We start from the raw sequence: 24,161 nt of genomic DNA on the forward strand, positions 1-24,161 counted from the left end.
GTATTGTTGTTGTCAAAGGCTGTGAGTCCAAACAAATTGTACTATTTTGGTATAAATTCCCCTATCGCTTGGAAATATTTAACTCAGTGTTTGCTCCATCTGTACCAAATGTTTACATGCACAATTCACAGTATTTCTAATAAATTCCACTGTTTGATTTTAAGGAAATTTGTATTTACCTTTTGTATAGTAAATTTTTTTTTGTAGAAGCAAAATCAGCCGAGAACCAATGGTATAATATAGACCTCAAGGGAGTGTGGCAGGATGTATAAAAACATTGTATTTTGGGAATGCAGGTATATTATACAAGTTTTTCCACAAGTGTCACACCCACACAGGATTCAGTGACAATGAAAGTGTCCATTTGCTTGGCAGGAAGTTTCTCAGAATAATCTTTGAAAAAGAAAAGACCGCCTGTGATTGCCTTGGGTGGACAGTGAGGAAACAAAGGATCCAAATGACAAATGGGGGAAAGGTTTTTGAACAGCCATGACCTTCAGGGCACAAATCCAACAGTCTGATCCCTCTGCAGAGGCCTGACTGTATCACATTCTCCTTTGTGCCCGCTCGCCCTCCTTTATGATTCCGATCTCCCTTGTATGTGATTGCGATAACACACACTCACTGGGCCATATAAATATGATGAAAGCCTTCTATACTAATGTTTTTCCACTGCCATTGCCCATTAAGGGAGCTGGGAAGGGCTCGTCTATAGTGCCTTGAGTGCTGATTCCAACTGAAATACTAAAATTGAATTTAAGCCTGCATAATGGCTTGAATTATAGAGAAAGTACAACCGCATTCATTATAAATGAGAAATGTCCTGCTCAGGCAGCTGATCGTTCAGCAAAGTCATGCAGATTTAATTCACACTGAGTTGAACCTGAACTGAAGAAGCATTTAATCTTTCCGCTTTAAAAAATGAAATTAAAACAAGCACTGAGTCAACAGAAATGTTTGCTTTAGTGCACAGAAATGAAAGAAGAGTGAAATAAAAAGGAAGGAATGAGGTTTAGTTTGGATTTAACCAAGCGGTGTACCAACTATTTGATTTATTTTATTATTTGATTTTAAAATAAAGATACATTAGTAGATCAATTATTTATATATTTAATAAAACAGAATACAGTATAGGGTTAATTTAGAGGCAAGTAATATAAGTAATAAAAATAAGTAATAAATAGGCTGCTCATCACAGGTGGTGCATATTGACATTGTCATGTCTCCCTCTTGATCACTTTGGTAACTCAAACCTGACGTCACTATACAGTACATGCACATGCCATAAATCAGTTTGCCAGCAAAAGTGTCTTAGCACCATCGTTACAGTAAACAATGAGTTATCTCCATTCCTCCACTCGTATATCACGCAGCCGGCGTGCTACACATGTTTATACATGTAATGAAGCGCTGAAGTAGCTCATAAATTAGAAGAAGAGGTAGCATATACATCTGCCGTCTTCATCTGGTTGCTCATACTCTAAACCCATCCGCTCATAGACACTGTGACGTCAACCATCCGACGCACACTGCTGCTTTAGAGGAATGTACATAAACATCTCCAGTTAATAAGCAGAAACACTCATTCTGACCCACTGCTCTGTAGGCCATGAAGGTTGCAGAAATGTTTAGAATGCAGCAGTGCTGCCAGATCTCTTTAAACTGTCTGTAAGAGCAAAGGTCTGGTTATGGCAGAGCAGTAGAGCATGCAGGGACAGGCCCTCTTTGCTGCAGTGTGTTTGCAGACATGTTGCAGTGTTAACCGGCTTTGGGTGAAGGTAAATTTGAGCATCTCACTGTGGTGTGTGAGGCATTTTAACGCTTGACCACATCCTACTTGGTGCTCTTCCTCATACACTTCCTGTTTCAAAGGACCAGTCATATTCAGACAGGTGCACTGAAGTTTCGAAGGCTTTTTTGGTCCGCTCCTCTGTAATCTCATTGGGTGGGTGCGATGTCAAGAATGTGAACTTGTTCAAAGTAAAGTTGCCACGCGTTAGTTTTTACAGTGGTTACTCATTAATGGAGTACTCAGATACGGATCAAAGTAAATGTCAGGATATTTTTGCAGGCCTCAGCATCATTCATTCCTCCAAATGCACTGATATTATCACTTGTGACAGATAATGACCATGAGCTTCTGTACATGTTGCCTGAGCTTCAATAAGCAGACATTAAAAAAAAGCAGGGTTAAATGGAGATTCATGTGTGTAAATAGCATGTGGTTAGGTTCTAAATAAGTTCCTATTGAAGGTGATATGTTATCTGTCACTGTCTTAGCAATCCTAGCTGAGGTACTGCAGGAGGCTGCTTTGTAAAGGCACTGTGGTTCAGATCTCTGTGGAAACCAAAGACATCGAGCAACAGCAAAAAGCAGAGCGGATGTTTTCGCATGCTATTCATGGGGGATTTAAAGAGTCACAAAATGTCAGCTGTCATGCAGTCTGGTGTCAGACTGTAAAGTGAGTGATTAGCAGTGGTGGACAAAGTAATCCTGTACTTGTGTTTACTTAAGTGTTAAAAGTTAAGTACTCTTTTCATATTCAAGTTGAGTAAAAGTACATATACTTACATTAAATGAACTTAAAGGGTAAGTTCGGTATTTTACACTTAAAGCCCTGTTTACAGATCGTTTCTGATGAAATAGAACGGTTAAGATTAAAATTTGGACACATGCTGCTGTCCCGAGAATTTTAGGTTTCTTTCGCTTTCCCCAAAAACCTCTAGAATGGGTGTATAGGTGCACTGGAACAATACTTCATAAAACGCATTAAACTTTTGTTTACAAAGACCTGAAACTCACCGAGTGGTCAGGGATGTTCACTGATATGCTCACACAAAAATCGCTGCAAAAGATGCTTTCCAACAGGTGTTTAACCATTCGTTGTAAAACTGTGGATCTATTTTTCCAAACGTCTCACACCCGTAGATTCTTCCGTTGAGAGCTTGAATAATAGACACTCCAGCCCAGTTGGTGGCGATAATGCACCTTTGCCAATTGCAAGCAAACCACTGGCATTTCATTGAATACACAGAAGAAGCAGAAGAAGAAGCGGCGGAGTAATACCGTACCTCTCACAGCACATTCAATACAAGTCAATGGAGTTGGACAAAAAATACGATAAAACCTGTTGGAAAGCATCTTTTGCAGCGATTTTTGTGTGAGCATATCAGTGAACACCCCTGACCACTCAGTGAGTTTCAGGTCTTTGTAAACGAAAGTTTAATGCGTTTTATGAAGTATTGTTCCAGTGCACCTATACACCCATTCTAGAGGTTTTGGGGAAAGCGAAATAAACCTAAAATTCTCGGGACAGCAGCATGTGTCCAAAATTTAATCTTAACCGTTCTATTTCATCAGAAACGATCTGTAAACAGGGCTTTAAGTGTAAAATACCGAACTTGTCCTTTAAGTATGAAAAGTCAAAGTACTAATCTACTAGTACAATACTTTATCTTTTTGCAACTCAAGTGAATGTCTATCGACTGCAAATCACTTCTGTTTTCTTTATGGAAAATGAATGGCAAGATCTTAAAAGCTGATATTGTATGGGTAGGAGGATGTGTTCATTTAATTTAATTTAACTTGGAAAAGTGGAGAAAAGTGAATAACTGCAGTAAAAAATATATTATATAAAATAATTTATATTAAATATAATGATTTTATTATTATTAATTGCATATTGAAAACACATTTCATTTAATATATTGAGTAATTTAGTATATCTAATAATATATCTCATATTTAATAATGAAAAATAATTAATAATTAAAAAAGTTATTAAAATAAAATTCTTTTTAATTATTAAATATGAGATACATTGATTGATAAAAAATGATTGATTTATCTTATGTTACTGTACTTTCACTTCAAGATAATTCAAAATTGATTATAATCTTGTAATATAAGATTAAATGAAATCCCAAAATACAGATTTTGAAAGTCAAAATACTTGCTTAGTGTCCACCATTGGTGGTTAAAAGTGTTATTTCGTTAGCCTGTCATGCATAAAAGTAATTTTTATTGGGAAATGTGTGAAAATGTGTTATGACGATATGGCAGCATTCAAGCCTCATGACGTACTCATTCTGGTTCTCTCTCTCTTTCTGAGTCTCTGTTCATGAAGAGAAGATTAATACACACCAGAGTGATGAATGCGTCTGATGAGCCATGGAGCAGCAAGCCACAGATCAGGTCTCATTACAGCTGCTCTCCTCCAGAGACCCAACACCCCTCACTGAGAAAGAGCTTCAAGAAAAAGATCGATGGATCACGTAAACCTCACAATCATCCATCACAAAACAAAACCTTGTTTGCTTTTGTTGCTATGGTTCATCTTTGAAAAACGTAGCTGTACTTCCTGTCAGTGGTCTTTGTGGGCTGTGAATGTGTGTTAAACAGAACACGACTCTGTGGGCAAGTACACACTGAATGAATGGGCTGAAAAGGGTACTGTTTGTTGTACGATTCTGGCCAAGTGAACCAAAAGACACAAAAGGAGAGACCGAGATACAAAAAACACATGAAGTGAGAGACAGAAGGTCGCCTCTGTTGATATGCACTAAAAACCAAAACTTTTTTGATTAAAACTCTCAAATATAAAGGTTACTTGTGCACTGTATACACATCATGATCTAAAGAATCTTTAAAGTGACAATTTGTCAAAAGTTACTCAACCTAGGCAACTCTGCTAAATCAATGGGCCTGGTGTCATCCTGAAGTACATGTTCCAGAAAACCATCCATTCCCTGCAGTGTTGTAGTGGATTGCATTTCACCAAAGCAGAATCATGAAGTGCTGCTTGATGGTTGTTTGTCTCAATTGTACCACACGAGCAACCCAAAACCCATGTGCAACCGAAAGCACAATTTCATTCTCTCTCTTTGATCCTACTTTAAAGTCTCTTTGTGACTGCATTGTGGGATAGCTCAGATCAACCCCAGACTCTTTCATAAAAGCAGAAAAGATTAAAACAAAGTGCAGCGAGAGCCAATTAAATGTGACATAACACAAGAGAATTTAAACTCAACCACTGCTTCTCTTTTCACTGCCTCAGTGTGTGTTTTGGAAACTAAGGGGTTAGTAAAAATCTCACAAATTCGGTTACAGTGCCAAGAGATCTATTTCTCTGTGGAAACTAGAACAAATCAGTCTGCGCTTCAACATCAGTTACAAAATGTGTGCAGACTGATAAAGGGAGCTGAAATGAGCTGTGACTGATTGTGTGTGTGCGTCTGCGTCCATAACCTCATAATCTCAAATAAATACTGCCATCCAGCTGGCTTGTGGAAACTCTCCTCTTTAAACAAAGCTTCATTCTTCATGACCTCCATGCTTCTTCTAAATTGATCAGAATCGATCTGGTTACATTAGGTCTGTAGTGGAAGGTCAAAGTGGAAATAGTGTTTAAGAAATATTTGACCCAATATTTTAATTATTTCTTCTCTTTAACATAAAGGCAGAATTTAATCATTTACCTTTTTAAAAAGTAAAAAAAACAACAATAATTTACGTGTATATATTTACAGTACAACTAGAATTATTATAAAAATGCTATAAAATTATTTTTTATTTTATTTTTTTTTATAGCATTTTAATAGTAATGTATATTATCTAGTTTTATATATATATATATATATATATATATATATATATATATATATATCATAATAATTTCATATTTTATCATTTCAAATGAATAGTATCTTAATAAAAAGTAAAAAAAAAACATAAATATATATATATATACATATATGTGTGTTTTTTTTTTTTTTACTTTTTATTAAGGTACTATTCATTTGAAATTATAAAATATGAAAATATTTATTCGATTTATTTAAATTTTATGTTATGTTATGCAATTCAAAATAATATTTTTTTCTGGAATGTAGTGGAGTCAAAAGTAAAATTAAATCAAACAAAGTAATAATGCCAAGCTCCATAATGACAAATATAAAATATAAAAATATAAAATATAAAAGTGACCCACACGACCCATGCATTATATTCCAAGTCTTAATTCAAATGACATTTTTGCGAAACAGGCTGAAATTAAAGCCGTCCCCTCCACCGTAGTTCTCAAATCAAATGAGGTGTCAATGCTGTATGTGTGACATCCTGGTGTTTAATCACAAGACACATCAATTGTGTTTGCGGTCATTGGTGTTGGTGTGCCATTGTTGTAGTCCATACAACTTTTGTAGTCCATTAAGTGAAAACAAAATTTGAATTTTGGTCTTTTTACTCACACAAAGCTATCATATGACTTCAAAAGACTTGGAACCCAGTGCATAAGTCTTTTTAATACTTTATAAATAACCATGCATTTATGTTGTATGGAAAGGAGAAGCTTGGACAGTCATTTGTTACATTTTGCAAATAGATCAAAAACCTTGATGTGAGTTGAATTGTGTTATCAAGTCCTTTGGGTCAGCTGTTCTCAGCAACAAAAAAAACTCCCTGCTCACAGTCTCTCTCTCTATTACAGTGGTGAAAATATCACAGGCACTGAAACTTCAGCAAATCAAAGCACCAAAAAAAGAAAGAAAGCATAAAAGCGTTGGCTTTAAGGGAGGATTCAGTATCCAGTGCTGCAGTCAGGGTGACAGAATGAATAACACATCCTCTCACCATTCTTTTCACAACACAATGAGCGAGATCAAATCATAACCACAAACAGAAAAAAACTTCCCATTAGTTTATTTCACTCATCTGAACGTGCCAGTGAACATGTCAGCTGTCTGCTCCCCAACTGAGTGCTTTTCCTAAATGATTTCTTGGTGCAGTCATGCACTCACGTATATGTCCACAGCGCACTCTCAACTCAACACCTCCTGACTCAGTGACGCACAAATGAAGGGAATGAAATGGCTCTCGCGGTTGATTTCGAACTGAGTCACATATGCCTTTCACATCATTTCTTCTTCAATGCATTTATACTATGCTGTCATGAAGTGATTAGTTTGTTTTCAAAATTCTTTCTGTGGGATTTGACTTTTTGTGCTTTTCGTGCTGTATTTGACTTTCCCGTGTAACTGAGACAGTCTGTCCCTGAAGAGTCACATGCTGCATATCTGGTGACAAGCCAAGAGAAACACAGTCCCACAGGACACACATGATGATAAGGCTTTCCCTTGCTCTTCTACCCCAACACTCACACATCAGGCAAACATGATCAAATGTGACAAGTGAACATTGTTTTACTGCACTGCCATTTTTTTCACTTCATTTTAATTACTGTTTTTAGTATAAACAAGTGAAAAATACATTTATATTCAACATACAATACATAAACATATGGCAGAGATTTTTCATTGATTAATTCTGCTTGACATTTATGAGTTAGTCACTGAATCACCCTGGAGAACCCACGGGGTCAAATTTGGCCGCTGTTAATTGCTGCTACCCAAAAAAAAAAAAAAAAAAAAAAAAAATTGTCAAATTTAACTTCAAAAGCCCAGAGTGCCACTTCTGACCCCTGCATAGAGACACCTAGTGGATAAATATTGAACTCACAAGTGCCAGAGTGGTAGTAACATGATGGCTGACCACATGCTGTTTTGTTGAGCTGGAAACCTACCCAAACAAAATCGTCTTCTCAGCAAACCAGCGGATGGTAAAATTGTGTATTTTTTGTTAATCTATTTAGTATTAGCTTGCAGAATGCCTAGAAGTACGTTTTATATTATTTTTGGATAAATTAGTGACTCTGAGCTATAGTTCAAAAAAACGATGGGCCAAAAATGACCCTCTGGGTGTATAGGTTAAAAAAATGTCGGGTCAGAAATGACCCTTTGGTTCTCTGAGTTACTTTGCTGGAGAATGGTGACAGTCCTGTATTTGGCTAAAGCATTGAAATAATTTCATTTGTAATATATATTTTAATAAGTTACCTCAGTAGTACAGGGCCAGAGACTAATAAAGTAGTATATCTTTTCAGGGAGTTTGGCATATGTGCAAGGACCTCAAAACTAAAATGCACTGTGAAAAATGTGCAGTTCCTCTCTGCATCAACAAAAAAAAGAAATTGTTTCAAAGACTACCACAATGTCTAGTGTGAGTTCCTCTCTCTAGCAGAACAGATTTTTGGATAAGCAGTTTTTTTCAGTCGTGATTTTGGCCTTGTGTTCTTGTTTCCATTGGCCACATTTGGAATCCAGGTTTATCATGCAACAAATAAAGTAAAAAAAAAAAAAAAAAAAAAAACTTGTTAAATGTAGCTGTGTGGTTGACTGATTATTTTCCTAAATTTAAAATAGTTTGCATTGACAGTGTTTGTTATTGTGATTCTTTGAAATTATACGCCTAAAGCCCAATGGGTCAAATTTGGCCCTAATCCTAAATTAGGGAATAAAGGGTTAAAATTGAAAAAGTGGATATTTTGGTGTTCAGTGAACTTATAGCAGTAATTTAATGCATAGTTCATAATTTTCCAAAGAAGAAAAGGGTTCTTGGGTTCTCCAGGGTTAAAATACTGATTCATTTAGGAATGCCATAAGCCTTTAAAAGTGAATCATTTGTTCTTTTAAAAACACTGATTCTCTCATGAGGAAATATATTATATTATATTCCACTGTTGTGTGCTGCTTAGAGACGTGTGGCGATATAATAATAATAATGTATTTACATAATACCTGTATTTACATCCTGTTTTCGGTCGAAGTCCATAGTAATCGATTGTCGAGTTCACGCGCATAGGTTTAGTACCTATGATCACACGCGTGAACTCGACAATCGATTACTTTGGACTTCGACCTAAAACAGGATGTAAATACAGGTATGAGCGCTGGCTGAATAAACATAATTTTTATTCATATTTTTCACATATACTGCAGTCAGATTCACCCGTGTTCACGCTGAAGGAATCACTCACATTGGCTGTATTGACACCACTCCAAATGTACAAAAAAATGAGCTCAATGTTAAAATTGACCGGAGTTCTCCTTTAATTCTGCTTTCCCGTCTTAAGAAGGAACTACTGAACTCATGCTAAAGGGCATTGGGGCCTCCTAGAAAACGAATCTCCACGTCGTCCATCTCCCTAGCCTTTTAAACAGAGAAATCAACGTCACTTGAAAGCTTCTCTCCCCTCATCTGACGGTGAGGAGGATTTCTAAAAATATCCCCGTGAACACGTCCCCTGTGTACACGCCACTCTTTAACACCACTGCCTTATGTGTCGTAGGTCGTTCTTAAGATTGTCAGTACAGTACATCGCGCTCTCACTGTAACTCTAACCTCCCTGACACAATTCCCTTTGTCCTTGCAATCTGCTCATCTCAGACTGAGATGGTAAGCCTCTCCCTTTCATTTTGTATGGCTCGCACATAAACCCAGAGCCTTCCGGTAAGAGATGTTATAGGAAACTTTGCATGGCGTACTCTAATTTTAAAATAGGATGAGTGTATGACATCAAAGGTGTTAAAGAACTCTCACCAGGCGGCTAATACCTTCTCCCACGGTCCCACCAATCAGCACTCCGATACTAACAGGTGAATTGTGTTAGGACTCATTAGCACAGAACACCATCTGCTTTTCCTGTATATTCCTGTTCTGGGAACAAATAGCAAGCTCTGAACCCCCCACTGCTGGGACAAAGTGATGGACAAAGGCTGAGCTGTCACAGAAACATGCTTCTTTAATTGTGATATAGAGAAAAACAAGCCAGTGATGTTTTTAGTTTTAATCACAACCGAAAAGAACATTATGTGTAATTAGTGTTACAGGACCCTTCTGCTAGACAGATGATAACTCGATAGCTTGTTTTGTTCCACTCAGTGGGGCACTATGTGGCAAGAGGACAGTACATTCGATCATGGCAGTAATTGCATGAGTGCTGCTGGCAGTAACTCATGCTGTCATAATGGAAGGGAAGCGGCTCCTAATGCACTATAAAACCACATATAGGTCTGGCTGTTGACACGCAAGTTGACTGAACAAACGATATGACAACAGCTCCCAATGCTTGTGTTCAAGGTATTTCATTGAGAAACATTAGTGTTCTGAGGAACACTGGTGTCTAAAGCACAAACACTGTTTAACTGAAATAATAGCTGCGTTTTGGGGGACTGGGGAGGTTTTTATTTCTTCACTGTAAAAAATCTGTGATATTTAATGTAAAATAAACAGCAATTCCAATATGGCATGCTAAATCTTTACTGGAAAAAAAGATATAGCTTTGTGTGAGGAAAACAAACTGGTTTCACAGACATGGTTTAGATTAAGCCAGGATTAGGCCTTAGTTCAGTTAGGGAATTTAAATAGCTTTTAAAAATTTATTTTGGAAAAAAAAAACATTACTGGTGTGCATCTTGAGACAAAACAATGGCATTGACATAAGATATGTCAGTTAAAACAGCTCAAACTTGCATTTTAGTCTGGGCCTATTAAAACCGGGGCAGAAAGTTCTTATTGACAGTGCTCACATTCAAATTTAATTTATGCAGTGAATATATGCATATTCAAACTTGCCATGCTTGCAGTTGAAGTTACAAGACGCATAAGAATCATATGGCTATATATGACTTGGAATATAGCATGCAAGTAATTTGGGCTATTTATTAAGATGTTTTTTGTGATTATGGAGCTTGACAACTCCTGGTCACCATTGACTTTCATTGTATTTAAAGAGCAGTGTGGACATTCTGCTAAACATCTTTTGTGTTCCACTGAATTTGGAATTCACAGAATTTAATTAACAGAATTTAAATTTGAACCATCCCTTAGAGTGCTTCAGCTAATCAACAGATCTGTCTAAATGAATGAATCCTGTGAGGACACATCTTTAATGTGCTCTATTTGCTTTTTTCTACATGATTTGCTAAATTTGTTCTCAGCTTGAATCGCCAAATGTCCTCTGCCTGGCCAAAGTGTGCAGACTCACTATTTGAGCATGCTAAAAATAGAAAATGAATTCATGTTTTCTCATCTTGCATGAATAAGCAAAATGTGTGTGTTGTGTGTGTGTGTTTGACCTAAGGGCAAATTGCCCTTGCCACTACTGAAAAAGTCACCGGTCTAAAATATAAAAATGCAATAATAAGGAACATAACCTTTTTCTATCTTAAATGAGAGTGGCTGTTCATAAACTTTTAAAGATCATCAACAATTAAATAAGTTAATTTCCTCTATAAAGCAGTTCTGCAAAAAATTATGTCATCGTCCAGCTCAGTTCTCACTCAGATCAATAAAATTGTTGAATATTAAGGATTCAACAATATTAAATAAGTGAAAAATAGGGTTAGGGTTATTTTTCACATCTTACATTGTTGCAGCACCTCTCTTCTCAGTCTGTCAGTAACGCTCCGTTTAGTTCTGGTCTCTATGAAGCCCCTCCTTCCGAAAAGTGCAATGTGCTCTGATTGGTCGGCTGGACCAGTGTTGTGATTGTCAACCGCTACACAGCATGTTTCGGAAATGTCACAACCCTAACCAATACCGCAAGTTTCAACACACTTTGGCTGCATCCAAAATTGCAATCTCTCTTGAGTAGGTATTTATTTTGAATAAGTAATTACTTCACAATCACTAAAAAACTACATTCGCCATGTTGTCTTTATTATGTGACCTACCAGTGTCAGTTATGTTGCTTCACTGCCATTCACAAATCCTCTCCCTTCGCCTCATGGGATAGTAAAGTGTCCATCGTATGCACACCTCAGAAACTCGCCGGAAGAAGTAGGTCATCTGGGTACTTTTTGCTGACTCTTTTAATGAAAACTGTGAATTCGGACATACTTCTTTTGTCATATACTGTTTTTCGCCTACTATATAGTAGGGTAGTAATTTCGGATGCAGCATGTAAAGCAACTCAACCAGGCCTTGTCCATTTTTTATGAGTATATATTGGGCAGGAATTATTTAAATGAAGAATATTGTGATATGTATGTTCCCAGAAGAAAACTCAAGAGGCAATTGAGGCATTTCATGGAGTTCAGAAACAGTGCTTATTGATATGGAGAATACTGTAACTCCCTTTGGAGTGGACTCTGTGCTTAGTAACTCCCTTTGGAGTGGACTTTGTGCTTAGTAACTTTGCAGACCTTTTTCATGCTCGAACAGCAACATTACACACTAAAGAAAAAAAAAGCATAATAGGACCCCTTTATTATTCCAGTTCTGTCCTGACTGTTCTTTAGAAAAGCATGTTATTCCCTTAGAACAGTAAGTTATCAAATTGACTTGTGACCTACATAATAAGCTGTTTCTTTCTGTGCCGTGTGACAGAGCTTCCTGTGCAGCACAGTCACTGTCAACTGCCATTTCATTAACCCAGCACGTTTCTGAACAGCTCAATTAATCTCTCATGTACACAAGCTTGCATCCTCATGCACAAAAGCACACTTGTGCCACTAATATGCAAACACTCACTCCTACAGTACTTCCCTTGCTGAAACAAACACACACAACTGCACTCACATTCTCTCCTATCTCAGCCCCTGGATCCTGTGTACTTTATTTTGTTTCACTTGGAGTTATTTGTGTGTTCACTAAAGGATCGCTAGTGGGCAATTACTCTATTAGGACAAAATGTGCATGCAACCAGATCTGTAGTTTTAACAGGGTTTGTATGAAGGCACTAATGGACTATAATGGGCCTTGTGCTCTGCCAAAAATGTAAAAGAGTGAATTAAGATGTCCTGTACAGCAAAACAAAGGGGCTGGTATCAAATGTCCCGAATGCATTCAAAACCACAAGAGCCCTCTGTGCATGAGCGAAACTGGGTGAAAAGGAGTTTTTCTTAAGCTGGGAGCACACTGTATGATTTATAATAGTCCTTTACGACTGTACGAGCATGTTCCCTGGTATAAGCCATGTGTCAGAGACACTCACTCTTAGTTTCATTATCATGGACTTTTAGTTTGTTTTCACCAGTTTCCTGTCTTTGAAGTTTTTGAACACCTGCTGGACCCTAGAGAGTTACATCACTATCGCACTATGGATAGATGGATCCCCATTCACAATGGGCGAAGCGGAGGATGACAGCAGCCTCGTCCAGCCACACCTCGCAGCCAGACCCAGACCTCAGCCCACCATCACCCAGCACCACGAACACGACGCCTGAGCCCCCTGCAGACGGACAGCATCTGCCCACCGCGAGTGAGCCGCCTGTGACGACAGCGCCAACCATCACCCTGGAGCCGATGCACCAAAGGGAGTCTGACCAGGGGTGTGTGCCGGCAACCATCGTACCAGTGGGAGTCTTGGTGGAGCTTGAGACTGAGGACTGTTTAATAGACTGGGACTCGGAGGTACTACTTCCCACCCTTCCCCACCCTGAATCTTATGTACTACCATCATCTGTGCCTTCATCACCGTTGGTTAAGCCCAGCATAATGACTGTATTTTCACCCTGTATAGACAGTGAATTATCGTCTTTGATCCCGCCCAACCTCCCTCTCCCACCTCCACAACAGATCTCTGCCAGTCCCTCAGCCCTGCCTAAGCTGGTTTCTTGCAGTCCTTCGTCTTCCACCGCGACGCCTTGCGGCTCCACCTCCGGCGGCTGTTCCCTTCGCTCCACCTCGGCCCCGTCGACCTGTCCGCGCCGCCTTGGCTCCTCCCACCCTTGGCTCCACCAGAGATCCTTGGCATTTCGGCTCCACCAGGCTCCCTTGTCTCTCCGGCTTTCACCTTGGTCAGCCATCACCATGTCTGCGCTGCGGACGTATGAACCATTCATGGGGCTCCGGCTCTCCACCTATTTGGCTCCAGCGGGCTTCGCCCTCCCTCCGGCTCCACCTGGGTCCTCTGTCGCACCGGCTCCACCTCGGTCCTCGGATATTCCGGTTACACCTCAAACGCTCATCGCCGCACCTCGCCTTGGTCTTCAGAGCCAACAGTGTCACTCAGGCCCATCAGCACCCTGGGATCCCATAACATCGCATCTGTCTCCGTCGGCCGTCCCGCGGATGTCGTCTGCCATGTCAACACCTTGACTTCTACCTCCATCGACTCCACCGTGGGCTGTCATCATAACTGCGCTCTGGGTCTGCAACATCTGGCCACTCCTCGTCACCACCTTGGATGCTCCCACCATCTGCTCCTCCGTGGGTTCTCTGCCATTCTATCTGCCTGTTATTACCAGCCCTTCGCCTACTCCTCGTCCTCCAAAGCCACCACCCTCCCTCCCTCATCTCCTGTTTGTCTCTGTTTTGGTTATGGCACAAGGTCGCGCCTTCTGGGGAGGGGCGTTATGTCACAGACACTCATTCTTAGTTTCATTATCATGGACTTTTAGTTTGTTTTCACCAGCTTCCCGTCTTTCTTTGTTCAGTTTTCCCACCACTTTTTAGTTGTCATGGTAACAGATATGATTAGTTTTCAGTTCAGCTGTGTGTCATTAATTACCCTCATTTGCCTTGCTATTGAAGTTGCTGTGTTTGTATCACCCATTGTCCGGTCACGTTTCCGCATAGCGGTTGGTTTCTTTTCCTCATCTTGTTTGTATTGCCTTCTGAGTGGATTATTAAAGATGGTATACCTGATCTTCATCTTCATCATGTGTTGCTTGCAACCGTTGCTGACACCATGTCGTGTTTTACGTCATCAATCCACATTCGGAAGCTTGTTTTCAGCTACTGAATAGAAAAACAAAAAAGTTAATTGTGACCTTTTTTTCCCCTCAGAATTGTGAGTTTATATCCCACAATTCTGACGTTATAACTTGCAATTGCAAGTTTATACACTGTCCGGCCAAAAAAAAGTTTTGTTTGAATTTAAATAGGCAAATGCTTAAGAGTCTATGATTGGATCATTTTTGCATTTGCAGTGATTATTATGTTTCTAGCATGTTATATGTTTGGCAACAGTTCTTCTAACTCTAATTGATGAGTGTATAGCTTTTCATTTCTTAAACAACCATCTAGGAAGACAGACCACAGCCATATTCCAGGATGACAATGTCAAGATTCATCAGGCTCAAATTGTCAATACAACATCTTGACCAAAAATGCATGCACCTCTTGATGGAAAAACATCACAATATTTTGTTCCATCAAGAGATGCATCAATTTTTTATCAAGATCTTGTATTGACAATGCAAGAGTCAAGTACTCTGTAAAGTCTACTCCAGCACCAAAGACTTTAAATGAAAATAAGGTCTGGACTCAGAGCTGCCAATTCATGTGAAAATTCTTCATGCTCCCTCCCAACCATTCTGTGACAATTTGAGCCTGATGAATCTGGAATTTGGCCATGATACGTTTTCCAACATGGTTGTTTAAGAAATGAAAAGCTATACACTCCATCAGTTAGAAGAACTGTTAAACATATAAAATGCTAGAAACATAATAATCACTGCAATAATGATCCAAAAATGCATCAATCGTAATTGCATCATCAGGTTCGGCACTCCTGTTGGTTTTCGATTTGATGGTCGTCAAAGGAGAAGTCACACTGCAGTGCTGTACCACAAATCTTCTGACACTGCCAGAATTTCATCGGAAGTAAAATTTGATTGCAACAGACATTGATCGGCTGTCGGCGAACGTCAAACTAGCGATCCAAAGACTTCAGATTTTGGCCTAGACTCAGAGGAATCTTTTAGGATTGTCAACATGTCTCAGACGGCCAAATCGTGAACCTGGCTTTACTTTTTTTATTGAGTTATTTGGGCATTTAATACTTATTTTGGCAGCAAAAAAGTCTACATTTGGTCACACCTAAAAATTCATCAAATTCATTGTTTTAGATAGCAAAATATAATATGCAAGACTTTTTTCTAAAAAAAATAACAACACATTCTTAGGATACTGTTGAAGTTACTTTTAGGCAGTTGCATTACTTTATCACATTAACTCTGGACACAAAGTTTAACAACTAAAAATGTCCTTTTTATAAAAATTTTGAGCACTACACTGAAAATAATTTGGTGTAAAATTAACTTTGAAACAATTCTCAGAAATGCCAAGTAAATTTCACAAATAATTACAAAGAAACAGCAATTAAATGTGAAATTTTGAAGTAGAAGGACTGAAATAATATTTTCTTGTAAAACATACTCTCGTTCGTTACGTACTACATTAGTTTTATTTACAACTTTTAAAAGGGAGTTTATAAAGTGTATATCTATTGTTTCCTCATTTAAACCATGACGTAATCTAATCTGTTATCACATTTGAAAAAAAAAAAAAAAAAAAAAAAAAGAAAAGACATTTACAAGAGTCTATGTTTGAGAACTGCACTGAAATACTGTAACACTTGCTTTTCTCGCAACCCTCTTCTCCCTTCCTCCAACCCCCTCAGCAGTACTCATATTTCATTATATTATCACAATAATGACGTCAGTGTTGTTAGGCCCTTGTGCTCAGATTCTTAAATCACATGCAGCAGATTCCAGTCGAACCACAGTGTATGGCTGATCTCTGGGATTAAAGAGTCAGACATGGAGACAGAGGTGTTTTAGTCAGTTGACTAATGATGACAGTGAGATTGGGGTTGTGGACAGCTGCTGGTTGGGTCCAAAGACTTCCTCATGTTTTGCTTTAGCTTAAAGAAGCCTGTGGGTTTCAATTTCTCCAGACCGGGATCATTTGACCATGTGGGGATCTCCACCACTGAGCAGGGTGGAGCTGAATTCTGGCTCGGTTACATTATTGCGGCAGCAGACCGCTGTCACTCTGTAATGAGATCTGCGTCACAGGCTTACACTTTTAATGGATTTTCTGCATAGTTTGTAGTCTATTCATCATGCATTATTTTAGTTTCTTATTTTTCCAGTTCTTTCTAAGAAGATGAATCATGAATACACTCAAGTAAACAACCTTAAGCATTTGTTTAGGGTGAATAAGTTATCAAGTTAATAACAAGTCTGGGTCATACTTACTTAAATTAATACATTTACTCAGAAAGGGTGCAATAACTTGCAAAAAAATCCTGAAAAAAATGCATCGTCGTTTTCACAAAAATATTAAACACCACAACTGTTTTCAATAAGAAATGTTACTTGAGCACCAATTCTGCATATTAGAATGATTTCTGAAGGGTCATGTGACACTGAATGATGCTGAAAATTCAGCTTTGCCATCACAGGAATAAATTACATTCTAAAATATATTAAAATATAAAACAATTATTTTTAATTATAATAATTTTTCACAATATTACACAATTTACTATATTTTTGATCAAATAAATGCAGTCTCGGTGCCCATAAGAGACGTTATTAAAAAAAAATCTTACCGACCCCAAACTTTTGAATGGTATAGAATTATTCTTTTAGAATAATTAGACAATATTGAACTATGTGATATAGGTGAGATTCACCTATGGTAGAGGAATCATTTGCCTACAGGGAATTATGTAACCAATGTGATGACATTCATCAATGCAAGATATCACAATGCAAAACGAATGATTCCAAAGTCCTGACAAATTTATTCCTGCATTAGTTCCCATGCACTGCACACTCACATGAATATCAATTCAATCACCCCATGTGTTTGCACTTAGTTTTACACACCATTTAACCCTTTTCTAACATGATAGGAAAATCAAGAATGGAGCCTTTTAACTTCTTTTTGTCTGTGCCTTAATGCAATCATTCAGAGACCCTATGTTGGGCGTCCTATTGATCAGGGAAGGCAGGAATTAAGTTTGGTGCAAATCAGTGATCAAGACAAACAGAGCATGAACCATTGGGCCACATTAGTGTAGGATGGCTCCTCTGTCTGCCAGGTGACAAGAGTTTACAAAGGCTGAAGTGAAGTGCTGAAGCACTTTACTAGAGACTGAGTGAGTGGGAGTGCTGTTAAGAGCCTTGAATGAGGGGTCATTAGCGCCTGAGTGACTTCATCAGACCAGACGGTACTGCAGGTTCCAATAGCCGCTGTGTTAAGGAAGATGGCATGCTTTAATGCAGACATGAGCAAACACAGAACAGGGTATGGCTCTTTTAGCCTGTTGACTAGCAGATCAGAACAGACCTCAATCAACACAATCTAATACTGGCTGCTTTCAGCCTCTTGGCTGTTTGATGCATGCCCTGAGCATGTGCAATGCTGGGTAAAATCATTACTGCTATCAAATAAGAGCGCAGATTCTTCTCTATTAAGATTTGCAGTCAGTTGTGTGCTGATCATGAGATCAGCAATAAGGAAAAAGAGAGAGTCCATTAATTATTAAAATTAACAAGCCTCCAGAGACAATTAAAACAACTTATGCGCCATGCAAAGGCACAGATCTTAACCAACAGCCTAGGAACAAACTCAAACATACGTGCATTGAATTTAAAGACTGACTTAAGTATTTGTGTGTTGGTGTGTGATTTAGGTTCACATGGAAATCACCCTGAGGAAGTGTGTGGCCTCTTTTAAATGCCAGATGTGTCATTCCTAGTCTGACAGTGTCATATTGAAAACAAGGACATGCTCCAAGGCCTGCGCTCCATGACGACATGTGAAGAAAAGCAGTGCTGAGGTCAGTGCCAGTGCTGATGAAATTTCGGGACCAAATAAACAAAGCATCTCCGTATCAACACAAGTGTGTTATTGTGACATTATGAGAGATCTGCTAATCAAAATATGGCATTTCCAGTCTTTGGCACACCACATCACTGATTTCATATTAGCAATAACTGTCAAATACAAACTGATAATGTCATAGTTATCATATTATCATCTTACAGAAATGACTCAACATTCTAAACCTTTTTTTTTTTTTTTACCTAATTATTAATGGTAAAATAGCACCATCTAGTGGCACATATTCCATTGATGTTTTGAAAGTGACAAACATTATATAAATCATAATTTATTTAGTTAGGGATTAACATTATTAATTATTTAGCTATTAATAACTTATTAATACATAATGGTTAAGGTTAAAGGAACACTCCACCGTTTTTTGAAATAGGGCTTATTCACCTTCTTTCCTACATTTAGATTGGTGGGTAAATGCATTTTTGTCTCAGTGCATGCATTGTTTTAGTTTGACAGGGTCGGCGCTAGCTTAGCTTAGCATAATGAATGGAATCCTTTGTTGCCAGCTAGCATGTCCTGAGTAAAAGTGATATAAAAAATTTAAAAAACACACCTAATTACTTCTTGTGGCCTGCGTATTCACAACAAGTACAAATAGCGATGCAGATTAACACTAGGCGATTTCCTAGGCAGATATTGACTTATATATTAAGGACTATATTAGGGGGAAGCACAGGCGAAGCACTGCTACTTGGGCGTGATATCTCTGTGCCCAAGTAGCCGTGCTTCGCCTGTGCTTCCCCCTAATATAGTCCCAAGTCAATATCTGCATAGGAAATCGCCTAGTGTTAATCTGCATCGCTATTTGTACTTGTTGTGAATACGCAGGCCACAAGAAGTAATTAGGTGTGTTTTTTAAATTTTTTATATCACTTTTACTCAGGACATGCTAGCTGGCAACAAAGGATTCCATTCATTACGCTAAGCTAAGCTAGCGCCGACCCTGTCAAACTAAAACAATGCATGCACTGAGACAAAAATGCATTCGCCCACCTATCTAAATGTAGGAAAGAAGGTGAATAAGCCCTATTTCAAAAAACGGTGGAGTGTTCCTTTAATGATGTAAATCTTTGTTTTAAAACAAAATTACAGAACAATAGAAGTTCTATATATATAATTTGCTCACTTTAAATGCATTATATATTGATTATATTGGCCTCCCGACTGAAGCCATAAAAGTTCATTGAAGTTCATTGAAAAGCACATCTAAGTGGGCTAAAATGATTAATGTACACAAAGAAAGCTTTCAGCTTGCTTCCATTAAAGCCATTCTAATCCAAAATTGCATTATGGATTAAATATTGCATTATGAATCCACAACGCATCACTCACAGTCATTATAGAGTTGCAGAATAACATTCACATCACATCATTATTTAAAAACTGAAATAAAACACATACGACAATTATAAAAGTATAAAACTTGAAAGCTTAAAATATGACAAAAGTCGCCACATATTGTATCAACTGTAAAATGCTAAATCATGAGCAAGAGCTAGCATGAGCTGCTTGTTGGTCAGATACTTGCAATCTATTCTTTTTCCAATCACAAGTCTGTTCATACAGGCATGATGTACATTTCCAGGCCTCCTCTATGTCCACCCCTTTGGGTTCCCTCTGGCCTGTCCAGTAGGCCAGATAACCCTGAAGCTCTGCCCGTAGTTGAGCTTCATTGAAAAGAGCGACTCTGGTCCCAATGGTTCCACTAGAGCCTTGGTGATAGTATTCAAGCTGAAGCAGGTCAATGCATGGAAGATCAGAACACGACACAGTTATTAGTAGGGCATCAACCAGTTCCTCAAAGGTAGTCACCTGAACCCCAATGCTTTTAGCATGGCCCAGGACTCCCGCTCCAAGCACTTGAGTTGGACGCAGTTTAAGGTGATTTAAAATATGGTCTTTCTTCACTTCCCCTCTCACCAGTCCATCAAATAGCAATTTATACAGGCCCACCTAAATAACAGATGGACAGTTTAAAAAACAGATGCAAAGATCCAATATATATATACGGTCAATGGTGCATTAGAGTGTGCATAATAAAGAAAAGAAGAAGGGAAGAAAAATCTGTGCCAAGTTCATAGAAATGCACTTTTTTTATTCATGTTGGTTTCATATGATTTTGATTGTAAATTATGGCATTTTCCTAATTTTAATGTATTTTTCATGGCAAAAAAAAAGAATTTCTATAAATATCATCAATTATGAATTTCAGTTTTGCGGAGTCAAACCACGTGATTTGGCTGGTTGCACATGACTTCGATTAAGCAGACATAATTTGTTCAAATATTTATAATGATTTTGTTAAAAGATACATTTTTATCAGTGTTGTAAACTGAAAATAAAACTGAAACTATTAAATATAATTTTTGGTAATTGAAATTAGGCTGAAATAAAATATGAAAAAGTATAACATGAAAATTAGAAACGGAGAAAATTAGAAACTGAAATAAATACATTTAAGATAAAGTACTAAAATGACATACTAAAACTGAAATAAAAATAAATTAAAGCTGATAGAAATAATTTAAATCGCATAACCAAATGAATTAAACTTAAAACAAAAAATAAATGAGTGACTGACAATATAAAAATAAAGGCTAAAATATTAAGAAATACTATAATTGTATATACATTCATAATACTGCAATGAAACCGATTTTTTTCTACTAAGAAATAATAATAAAAGATTAAACCAAGCTACTTAATATTTCATCTCTAGAATTTCATTCTTTCATGAGGATTTTTTATTATTATTATGATATTAGGACAGTTGTATCACCCTGACATTTTTTACTTTATAATTTTCAACAACAAAAAATATCATGCTCTTTATAGAAAATAGAGCAATTTGTATTCAGGTCATTTAATGTTGTTGTTGTTTTTTTGTAAATAAATGAATATAAGCGCCACATCATTGACCCTCACTATATGGCCAAATGTATATGGAAACACAATGAAGTCCAGGGAAAACAAGGCAGCTGTGCACAAAAGCACAGTGCAATCATTAACTGCTGCATCATGATGACCTGCAATAAATAACTCCAACTCACCTGTAAGCAGTTAACTTTATCTTGTGCAGAACTAGGCATGGAGTTGTGTTTGCGTGTCTTAAGCTCATTTAGGACTAGCTCCCCCTTCTGGTTATACATCAGTTCATCAATGACCCCCATTAAAAAAACACCTTCCTGCACACCAAACACAGGAAACTCACGCACACGCTCCCCTGAAACAAGATGTTTGAGAATTACATGTTTATACTTCCAAAACAATACCTAAAATTATTTCAACACTGTCAACACACCTGCTTCTAACAGTGAAATCATGTGTAACATGTTGAGAAGTTTGATGGCTTCTGCATCCTCTCTAGTCTTGATATCTATAGGGACAACGTTCTGTATCTCCAGTTCTGGAGATGAAAGGCATGGATGGAATTACTGAATATGCATGATACATTATGTTGCACAAAGTATTGAAAGCCAATGCAGTTTATTACATCACCTCTTGATAAATGTATGTTTGCTCCGATTTGCACCTCAGTCCGTTGCAGGTCTTTTCTTTTGAGATATGGCTTCAAAAGACCGTAGACGGCCTTTATCTCACACCAAGACTGGTCACACAGGAGAGTCACACTCAGATGCCGCTTGAAGAAGCGTTGCATTGGGCTGAGGCTGTTTTCATGGAGGCTCTTTCTCTTTAAACCCCTCGCATCATCAGTTTTTACTGCTTCTTGCCCCAATGCCTCTTTGTTATGGCTGAAAAGTAGAAGATGTTATTATGTGACAACCGCAAAGAAACAACATGTTGCAGAATGACGAGGGTTGCATGTCGGCACACAATATCTAGAAACATTCTTTCTCTAAGCATCACATAAATGACTGACTTGTAGACTGATGAAGTGGGCACCCTGGGAAGGTTGAAGTCCACTGAGTGTTCACAATCAGTTTCTCTACTGAGAGGACGCTGGGGATCTAAAGAGAGAGAGAGAGAGAAAAAATACTGTTTACGTGTATAAAACCTAACAACAACATACAAGTTGTATCTCATGTTTCTTTCAGTGGAAAGAAACAGATATTATACAAACAAATGAACAGAAAAAAAAAAAAACGCATGACAATCACAACAAATTACCAAAATTACACAATCTTTTGGGGCTCCCAATAGGCATTTTACCGATGCTTTGTTGCTCGCAAGGGATGTTGAGGAATTCTGAGTCGCTAATGTCATCCCAGTCGTCGAGCAGTTGTTGTGATCCAGAAGCATCCATCTGAAAACGAAAATAAAGTAATTTTCAGCTCATTCTAATCTTCACACCAATATTGCAGGGACAGCTATAAAACAAACACGCCATTAGTTCTTATATTTGTCATAGATGTTTTACATTATATTGCGTAGTTTGGATTAGTTACATACGACATACTAGTAGGAAGTATGCCAAATTATCATCCCGCCCCGTCAAGATCAACAAATCTATTCGATTGGCTACTGCTCCATGTAGCCCCACCCACTTCTTTCGCTAGAAACGTATCCGATTGGATACCAGTGCCAAATTCTTCTAATAAAAACAGACGTTTGAGTCTCTTTAGTGTAAGCAAAGAAGAACAGTTCCTAGGAATTCTGTATTTAAAAATTACACATTTGAACATGATATTAAATGAAAAATAAACCATTATAAAATCATATGCATTTACACTTCCAATAGGAAATACTGGATGGTTCGGTTGCCATCATAAAGTATCGTATATTTAGCGTAAACAGTGAGCCACGGAAAGGAATGGCGTTTTTGACGTCCCGCAGTCAGTTGTAGTTGTTCTCACTATTTGAATAAAAACAAAAGATGGCAAACTGACACTTCAAATATACGACCAAAGTTATAAAGAAAACAATTTATCAAGAAACATAACTGTGGATCATTACATGTCAGGTCAGAACATCTAATTCGCGTTCTAATGATACAGGTGGGTAGGAAAGACGGTGTATAGCCACTAGTTATACATTAATTTAACATAATGATATAAATCACAGGTCTCGTGAAGTTGTAAGAGTTAAATACTATAATAAAATATCAATTATTTTAAAATAACACTGGACATTGTTACCTTCACAGTTATCACAAGAGGATTAAGTTAACACTTCAATGGAAAACATTAACAACACTAGATGGACCAGAGCCAAAAGTCTAAAACAACACCTGAGACCATGAGAAAGCTGAAGAACAGTCCTGGAGATCATACATGCTCACAGAAGACCAGAAAAAAGGCCAAAAAAGGGAGTCAACGACACAAAAATGTAATGGTATCCACAGCCAGGCCCAACCAACCTAAAAAGAAATCCATGAGCCAGTCCCAGGAGAGTCTGAGATGGGTGGGAGAGCTGGCCGACCCTGTGGAGGAAGAAGAGAGGATTGAGATTTATAAAGCCAACAGAAGGAAGCGCTATTTGGACTCAAGAACATTTAATCAAGAGCTTGCCCTGAATTGACAGTCAGTAAAGTATTGTAGTTCTTGTATTTAAACTTAAAAAAGAAATGCATGTTTTATACATAAAGCTATAGCCTACATTTTAAAATAGCTGCATTCATATTGTTTAGGAGTAAAATGCTTTTAAAAGTGATTGTTCATTTTTGGGGTAACTATCCCTTTAACATCTGACCTCTAATACTTACTTTCACCTCTAGGGAGCT

General features: G+C 37.9%; 1 protein-coding gene across 9 annotated transcripts; it reads right to left on the reverse strand.

Moving 5' to 3' along the window:
• Positions 1–18,468: 18,468 nt before the first annotated feature.
• exo5 (exonuclease 5) lies at positions 18,469–23,821 on the reverse strand. 9 transcript variants are annotated; one of them, XR_014030538.1, is made up of 8 exons: positions 22,899–22,932; positions 22,652–22,745; positions 22,362–22,449; positions 21,980–22,233; positions 21,783–21,887; positions 21,532–21,704; positions 19,879–20,434; positions 18,469–18,833 (listed from the first exon to the last, which is right to left on the reverse strand). XR_014030538.1 is itself a non-coding variant. In XM_081371223.1 (7 exons), the coding sequence occupies exons 2-7, from the start codon at positions 22,743–22,745 to the stop codon at positions 19,964–19,966; spliced, it is 1,185 nt and encodes a 394-aa protein (XP_081227349.1). In that variant the 5' UTR covers positions 22,860–22,950; the 3' UTR covers positions 19,475–19,963. The 9 variants fall into 9 exon arrangements, 6 of the variants coding, with proteins under 6 accessions (XP_081227349.1, XP_081227352.1, XP_081227351.1 ...); XR_014030539.1 differs by having other exon boundaries at positions 18,475–18,833; positions 19,608–20,434; XR_014030540.1 differs by having other exon boundaries at positions 18,665–18,833; positions 19,608–20,434; positions 22,860–22,941.
• Between the last annotated feature and the right edge of the window lie 340 nt (positions 23,822–24,161).

This window comes from Scardinius erythrophthalmus (genome assembly GCF_964197995.2).
Source record: "Scardinius erythrophthalmus genome assembly, chromosome: 7".
Lineage (NCBI taxonomy): Eukaryota > Metazoa > Chordata > Actinopteri > Cypriniformes > Leuciscidae > Scardinius > Scardinius erythrophthalmus.